Source organism: Macaca mulatta, chromosome 12 (assembly GCF_049350105.2).
Source record: "Macaca mulatta isolate MMU2019108-1 chromosome 12, T2T-MMU8v2.0, whole genome shotgun sequence".
In the NCBI taxonomy this organism is placed as follows: Eukaryota; Metazoa; Chordata; class Mammalia; order Primates; family Cercopithecidae; genus Macaca; species Macaca mulatta.
This window is the reverse complement of record NC_133417.1, coordinates 138,983,347-138,992,085: the sequence shown is the minus strand read 5'-3', so window position 1 is coordinate 138,992,085 and position 8,739 is coordinate 138,983,347. Positions and strand designations below refer to the sequence as shown.

At 44.0% G+C, this 8,739-nt stretch overlaps 1 protein-coding gene across 6 annotated transcripts in view; it reads right to left on the bottom strand.

Moving 5' to 3' along the window:
- Positions 1–8,739, bottom strand: part of UGT1A1 (UDP glucuronosyltransferase 1 family, polypeptide A1) — a 136,669-nt gene that overhangs the window by 52,061 nt on the left and 75,869 nt on the right. Inside the window, exon 1 of one of the 6 annotated variants that reach the window (XM_077956045.1) lies at positions 6,954–7,870. The exons of the other annotated variants lie outside the window; for them this stretch is intronic. Within the exon in view, the coding sequence (XP_077812171.1) occupies positions 6,954–7,835 (882 nt within the window). The 5' untranslated portion in view covers positions 7,836–7,870. Of the gene's footprint in view, positions 1–6,953; positions 7,871–8,739 lie in introns of those variants that run through there. 6 annotated transcript variants of the gene reach the window in all.

The window sequence follows — 8,739 nt, the reverse complement described above, 5'->3', positions numbered from 1 at the left end:
CCAGGGGTCTCATGCCCATGAGGCTCGTCCTGCTCCAGAAAGTCACTCCTGCATGTGCTCGAAGATTGCTGATGCCTCCTGTCCTGGTCGCCTCAGGATGATGTGGGCAGGCTCTCTGGGGTGGGCACTTTCTATCTCACTGCCTCTGTGTCTTCTTGCCTGGCCGTGTCTGCCATTGCTGGTGAGGCTGAGGCTTCCCTTAGGGAGAAAGTTACTCCCATGAGAAGTCCACATTCATAACATATTCCACGTTTGGACAGAACCCATGGGACAGGCAGTGAATGGAAGCATCTACCAGGGGGATACCCAGCTCAAGGGCAGCACACTCAGGATGGCACAGAGAAGGCAGGTCTGCAAGGGCTTTAGGAACTCTCCAGTAGAGGATGATTCCTGGGGAGTTGTAAGGACATAGAGCACTAGAAAGGGATTCTCAGCTATGGGTGCAACATCTCAGCCTCTGAACTATTCCTCCAACCCCCTTAAAACTATATGCCTCCTAAGCACCCTCCTGGTGAGCCCAGGTGAGGGGTGGAACACGCTTGGGAGGGTGCTCTTCCCACATTCATGGGCTCCTGTGTTCTACCTCCAAGTAGTGGTGTTTTATTTAGACAGCGAAGTCATCTGATTCTTGTCACATGTGTGGGACTCCCAGACTCTGGGGAGGCCCATGTACCTTGGAAGATGGTGGTACTCCAGAGACCTAGGGGGCCCAGAGGAGAGCAGAACTATGGGGAGGGAGGAGCTCCTGGTGCCTGGGAAACAGGAGGAGCTGCCCAAGGCATCAGCTTCCAGGGTCTGGAGATGAAGAGGGGTCTGGGCTGCACAGATAGACTTGGAGCCATCAGCATATGTGGTGGTTGAAGCCATGGGTGTCAGTGAGGTCACCCCAGCAAAGTCCAGAGACAGAAAAAGCCATCCCAAAAGACTGACCTGTGTGGTCTTGTTCCCCTCTGCCAATCTCACAGAGCTAAACATACAAACTGGAATCCTTTAACGTTTGTAAGAGAAGACAGAAACAAATCTTCACATCTTGGAGTAGACAAAGATTCCTTAGGGTACAAAAACTACAAACGGTGAAACTTGCTAGAATGAACCTCATCAAAATCTAAAACTTTTGCTCTTTGAAAGGTATTGCTTTTTAAAAATTAAAAAAGGAAGATCAGGAGAAAAGGAGATAATTGAATGGTAAGCTGATAGCTCTGAAGGCTGGAGAATAGAACTCTATGGAAGATAGGAAGAAAAATTTAAATGGCCAAATAGAGGAAAATCTCCTAGCTTTGAATACGATGTGGGTTTCACTTTAAGCTTAGTGTCTGCGGTAGGCAGAATCACAGCCCCGCAAAAGTATCTACATTGTAATTCCTCAAACCTTGGAATATGTTCTGTTACAGACGGAAGAGACCTCACAGATCTGATTAAATTAAGGGTTTGAGTTGGGGAGGTCATCCTGGATGTCTGGGTGGGATGATGTAATCACAAGGGCTCTTACAAGTGAAAGAGACAGGTGTAAGAGTGGGAGACTTGAAGACGCTGCACTGCATCTCCCTAAAAATGGAAAAGTACCATGAAATTCCAAAATGAATAAGGAGAAAGGAAATTTCTGTTAAAGGCATGGAGCTTACATTCAGTAGAAAGAGCAAAATTAGGAACAGACAATCAGAATGCCGACATCAAAAGAAACTATGAGATTGAAGCAATTTTGGTTTTTGTTGTGTTTTAAATAAATAAATAAATAAATAAAAAACAGAGGTACTGAAACTCCTGAACTCAGTGATCCTCCCACCTGAGCCTCCCAAGTAGCTGGGACCACAGGCGCATGCCACCGCACCCAGCTTTTCATATTGGAGTTTTAAAATATGTTTTCTAAACTTTTTAAACAAGATTCCACATGCAGGCCGGGCGCGGTGGCTCACGCCTGTAATCCCAGCACTTTGGGAGGCCGAAGTGGGCGGATCACAAGGTCAGGAGATCGAGACCACGGTGAAACCCTGTCTCTACTAAAAATATAAAAAAATTAGCCGGGCGCGGTTGTGGGCGCCTGTAGTCCCAGCTACTCGGGAGGCTGAGGCAGGAGAATGGCGTGAACCCGGGAGGCGGAGCTTGCAGTGAGCCGAGATCGCGCCACTGCACTCCAGCCTGGGCTGGGCGACAGAGCGAGACTCCGTCTCAAAAAAAAAAAAAAAAAAAAAAAAAAGATTCCACATGCCAAAGAAATTTTTATTTTTTTGAAATGGGGCCTCGCTCTGTCACTCAGGCTGGAGTGAGGTGGCATGAACATGGCACACTGCAGCTTCCACCTCCTGAGATCAGGTGATCCTCCTGCCTCAGTCTACTGAGTGGCTGGGACCACCGGCATGTGCCATCGCAACTGGATAATTTTTTGGTTTTCTGTAGAGATGGAGTCTCAGCATGTTGCCCAGGCTGCTCTCAGACTTCTGGGTTCAAACAATCCTCCTGCCTCAGTCTTGCAAAGAGTTGAAATTACAGGTATGAGCAACCCACCTGCACACAAATCATTTTTAAATGAAAAGAGATGGAGAATTTAAAAAAATAACATAGGAGTAGCAATACTGGTATCAGATAAAACGGATTTTAAGGGTTATTATTTAATGATAACAGCAAACTATGTGAAGAAAATACAAGTCTCAAACCTACATGCACCGATCTAATCACTATGTATAAAGCAAAAACTATTCAAGTACCAAAATATAACTGGAGCAGAATTTGTTATGTAAGGGGATTTTTTAAAAGACATCCTTCCCAGAATTGGGCAGGATCAGTAGAGCGTCATTTAAAAGATAGAAAAATTGGCCCAGTGTGGTGGCACACGCCTATAATCCCAGCACTTTGGGAGGTCGAGGCTAGTGAATCACTAGAGGTCAGGAGTTTGAGACCAGTCTGGCCAACATGATGAAAGCCCATCTCCACAAAAAATTTTTAAAAATTAAAAAAATAGCTGAGCATGGTGCTGTGCACCTGTAGTCCCAGCTACTTGGGAGGCTGAGGCAGGAGAATCAGTTGAACGTGGGAGGTAGAAGTTGCAATGAGCCGAGATTCCACCACTGCACTCCAGCCTGGGAAACAGAGCGAGACTCATTCTCAAAAAAGAAGAAAAGGCCGGGAGGGGTGGCTCAAGCCTGTAATCCCAGCACTTTGGGAGGCCAAGACGGGCGGATCACGAGGTCAGGAGATCGAGACCATCCTGGCGCCTGTAGGCCCAGCTACTCGGGAGGCTGAGGCAGGAGAATGGCATGAACCCGGGAGGCGGAGCTTGCAGTGAGCTGAGATCGCGCCACTGCACTTCAACCTGGGCGACAGAGCGAGACTCAGTCCGAAAAAAAAAAAAAAAAAAAAATCGAAAAGATAGAATTGTAGTTGTGTCCACGGAACATTTATAAACATTGACCATATTGTTGTCACTAACTGCATAGGACTACGGAGCACTTGAAATGTGGCTATTCCAAATGGAGATATGCTGTGTCAGACATACGCTAGATTCTGAAGACTTAACAAGAAAAAAACTATGTCAAATAGTTAAGTCATAATCTCATATTGAACACATGTTGAAAGGATAATATTTGGGATACATCTGGCTAAATAAAATGCATTATTCAAATTAATTTCAGCGGTTTCTTTTTTGCTGGTTTCTAACATGCCCACCAGAAAAGTTTAAATTATGTATGTGGCTTACATTATATTTCTATTGGACAATTCTGTATTAGACCGTCAAGGTAACCTATTAAGAATTTTTTTAAGTAGTCTCTTCACAAGAAACATTCTTATTATAATCCAAAATAACTAGAAAAAATAAGAGGGAGATGACTACAAAATTATTAACGATATCAGAATTAGGAAACAGACTCATTACGGACAGTCACTGCATCAAAGGTGAAATTTTAAAACTGATATTTAAATTATCTAAAAGCAGTGAAAAGAACAGCAATTTTTACCAAAACCTAAGGGACTTAGAAAAAGTTCTACTCAGAGCCCTCAATATTTCATTAAGGAAAATCAAATGTAAAGAAACGTAACATTCCTCTAACGCAGTTACAAAAGCAGCTACAAATTAACCAAAAGAAACTAGGATGAAATCATTAAGGCAAAAATAAGCTGCAATTAATGAAACAGAAAATGAAACAGTAAAATGAATATACAAATTCCACAGTTATTTCTTTGAGAAGACCAATCAAATAATTCAACCTATCATAAACTCTAAATCAAGGAGAAAGAGAGGGAGAAAAAACATAAGATTTCAACTGTGGTCTTGGATATTTGCAGAAAAATTTCAAATCTGAGGGTCAACCAAACCAAGTAAGTAAGGGTGACAAAATAACAAGGAAATTAATGTAATAAAAATGATAATGGCATGCCTATCACAGATAACACATGATAAAGATTTTGGTATAAATGATCTTTCATGCACTCAGTAAATTGGCATGAACGTGGCAAAGGTCTCCAGGTGAAACACCTTGTTCTTCAGGAGTCTTTTAAACTCTAGTAATGATGATGACAGTTCTTCCTCTAAGAGGCCTAAGGTGATCTGTGAAAATTCTTCTTTATTCACTTGACCCAGAAACACCACAAAATTATGCAAATCAAGAGGTTTCAGTTTTCCCATTCACTTAAAGGACATTCGTGAAACTACCCAGGCCATCAAGTATATGCATATACAAAGAGCCACCAAGTGTCTGAAAGTTGTCACTTTACGGAAGCAGTGTGTACCATTTCGATGTTGCAATGGAGGGGCTGGCAACGTGCCCAGGGCCGAACAGTGGGGCTGGACACAGGGTCGGTGACCCAAATAGGGTGCTGGATTTTAGATGCACATGCTTCAAAATGCAAAGAATAATGCTGAATGTCAGGGTTTAGGTGCAGATTCTCTCATCATTAAGCATATCCAAGTAAACAAAGCATCCAAATGAGCCATGGGTCTTGCAGAGCTCATTATCAGATTAACCCTTACATGACCCCCACCGCCATATCAAGATGATTTTTACTGATAAGGAACAAATTGTTCCTAAACCTGAGGATGAGGTTGCACAGGAGAAAAAGATATCCCAGAAGAAACTGAAGAAAAAAAATGCCTCTGGCTCTGGAATAAATTCAGCTTAAAATAAATGCAATAAAACTAAAATAATAATAATGATAACAGATAATATTTATTGGGTGCTCTCTGTAACAACATTAAAACTACAATGGTTAGGGTACCTGTCCTAGGTCACATAGCTAGAAAAATGAGAGGGAAGATTTGAGCCAGTGCAGTTCAGTCTAAAGAACATATTCATAGTGAAAAACCAGAAGAAAAGGGTCACAGTCACTATTCAAATGTCTTCCTAATTTTCTACATTTTTACAAATCTAAAGAACATATATATTTTTTACAGCTCAGTAACTACATTGCACAAGGGGAAAAGAAAACCAGTAGAACAAATACCTTGTGGTTTGATCAAAAACAAAAATAAAGTTTAGTGTCCTTTGCAATAATACCTACACTAATAAAAAGAAGTACAGAAATAAGAATACAAAGGACCTAAACTCATGGAAGTTCATATAAATTCAGTGAATATGACAAAAAAAGGGCTCAGTTCTCTCACAAGAAAGATGGTTCCCTCTCTGGGTACGGTGGCTCATACCTGTAATCCAAGCACTTTGGGAGGCTGAGGCAGGCAGATCACCTGAGGTCAGGAGTTCAAGACCAGCCTGGCTAATATGGCAAAACCTTGTCTCTAGTAAAAAAAAAAAAAAAAAAAAAAAAAGCCAGGAGTGGTGGCATGTGCCTGTAGTCCCAGCCACTCAGGAGGCTGAGGCAGGAGAATCTCTTAAACCTGGGAGGTGGGGCTGCAGTGAGCTGAGATGGGGCCACTGCCCTCCAGCCTGGGCTACAGGGTGAGACTCAGTCTCAAGAAAAAAAAAAAGCATGGCTCTCTCAATGGATTCAGAACCAAACTCATTGGTGTTTGAATTTGGTTTCTCAGCTCCCAAAATACTATCTCAATGAAACCCAAATACTCTGGGTTAATGAAAGCTGCCTCTGACATTTTTGGAAAAAGAATAGATCTCACTATAGAAACTTGGAGTGGGATAGGGTGGGTTTGGTGATGTGCTCAGCCCCTCCAGAGAAACCCTTTCCTTCTTGGACAGATGTCCATTCATCACTGGTCCCAGCTTCACTGGGCTTATAGGTTCATAGTCTTATCTCCTCCCTAGTCCCTTCCACCCTCTCTTGATAATTTCAGCATTACAAGTAGAAGAAGGCCCTTTTGACATGCAACCTTCACTGTACCTTCCCAACTCTACGATGTCCCCACATCATACACCAGACCCCCAACTCCTGGTCAGAAAAACTTCTGTCAACACAGATCCTTCTCTGGAAACTGAACTCCATGTTTCATTCTCTGATCACAGACATTCATCCCACCTTCACTGTCCCACTTCCACTGAACTGAGTCAACCTCTTTGACACTTCTACTTCCTGTGAGTGCTTAGGTCTCCGGTGGTCACCTCTCTATCTTTGGCAAGATGGGACCACGAAAAATTATCATGCCAACAATTATAATTTACTGTTGCATCATCTTTCTACTGAAAATCAGGCAAGCCAAAAACCCCAGGATGGATCAGTTCCGAATGTAGTGTCCCTGCTCCTCCCCAACTGAAGGACATGCACAACCATGAAGACGGTGCCTTTACAAACAGTGTCCGTGAGTCACAGCAGTCCTTGCCCATCCTTTGATAGACCCTTATCCGTACCTCTTCTTCCTCTCAGTGACCACTGAAAACCTGAAATACACTACTAGAGACCACTTAACAGTTTGTCTCACTGAAGACTGTTACGACAAAGAAGCAAAAATAAAATCTTTAGAAAGATAAGTAGATATGGAAGCACTTGTAAGTAAATACATTTTTTAAAAAGTGTTTTGCCTGGAACATTGATTAGATGAAGGCACCAATACAGACCCGAGATAGTGGCTTCCTGTTGGCACAGTTGATGCCCCCAATGAAGATCATGTTGGGCATGATCGGCCTGGGGTAGTCCATCACAAAGTCCGATCGGAACAGCCACACGGATGCATGGCTGAGAAGATCCACCACCGACACCTCTCTCTCAAAAAGCTCAGAGGCAAGGCTTGCATAAGGGGCAGAAACAGCATGGCAAATGTAGGACAGGGCCAGAGGGTAGAGCATGTTCTTGACCCTTTGCAGGAATGTCATGTGATCTGAATTGGTTGTTAATAACTTAGGAATATAGGAGTAAGGATTTGGACACTGTGTGCCCTTAAAGTCTAAGTCACATGGAATGTTCCTCAAAAAAAACACAGTAGGAATTGACAGGTACTTAGCTAGCACCGCCCCACAGAGGTTAACCGGGTCTGTTAACAGCACATCAAAGGAAGTAGCATTCAGGTGCCTGATCAGGGCCTCATTATGCAGTAGCTCCACACAAGACCTATGAAAGACCAAAGACATATTGTTCATAATTGCCATACTTCTAGAATATCTCTTCAGAAGATGTTCTGTTTCAAAGAACCATTGAGTGTGGCCCAGCACAAGACGATCAAATTCATCCTGGGTCCATGGAATGGCATAGGTTGTCAGAGTGAAAAAGTTCTCTTCTTTGATGTGCATTTTCACCTCCGGGGTGAGGACCACCGCCTGGTGGCCTCTGGCATGGAGCTCCCGCACGGCCTCCCGCATGCTGAGCCAGTGGCTGCCATCAGTGGGCACCACCAGCACCTTCCCACTCTCAGCCCAGGGCTGGACACTGAGGAGGAGCAGCAGTCCTGTGGCCAGCTGCGGCAGGGGAACCTGGAGTCCTGTGGCCATCTCAGCAGAAGCCATCAGCAGCTGGCTGTCCACCCCACGCTGTGCCTGCTACATTTGTTTCCTTCACCTTAATTACCTTGTCACTGAGCCACCTAGCAAATCATCATGTAATTGGAAGACAGAGTGCCCTCCTCCAGTTACTTATTACCTGTTCGTTAATCTATCATTGCCTTTCATTATGGGCCCCACCCTGGGAAAGACCGATCACTCCTATCTTGAAAAACTCATCTGACCCTGTGCTCACTCTGGGGAACATCCAAGTTCAAGCTCTTGTTTCTCATTCAATTCCCAACACAAGGCTGTGAACACCCATTTCATGTCACTGCCTCCTACTTCTCTGTTAACCACGTTTATCAGGCTGCAGCTGAGGTCTGAGGAGCCACCACTGCCCTAGTCCCCAACCAAATGTTCTCTGCTGGATGTGACCCTATTTGCTAACTCTTAAAACTCTTTCTTCTCATATATGAGTAACACAGCACATCCAAAAAAGGTACAACATTGCTAAGCCAGCTTTCTCTAGCAGGGACTGGGGAGGCTGGCTATCTGGTCTTGGTCTTTTTTCACACAAGGATGTTTCTTGCAAGGATGAAAGAGGACTCTCTCTGAAGTGGCTGGCAATATTTTAAAAAGCTACAGGAAGGCTGAGCTCAAGATGTGATGATCGGATTCTTGGGAAGGTTTTGTTGAGAATTCTCCATCTATCCCATGGGATAAGACGTGCTGCTGTCTAAAGCACACATGGGAAAGACAACCCTAGCAAGGACCCACAGGGGTTCAGGGAGCTCCCTGCTCACCAAGGGACCAGGGGGAGTTGGAGCCTGTCCTCAGATCTTGCACAGTCTGAATTCCTCTTCTGAATGCTGAAGGCTCCAGTCTTCTGCAAGTCTGCTTAGAGACTAAAGTGTCCATTCACCCAGGC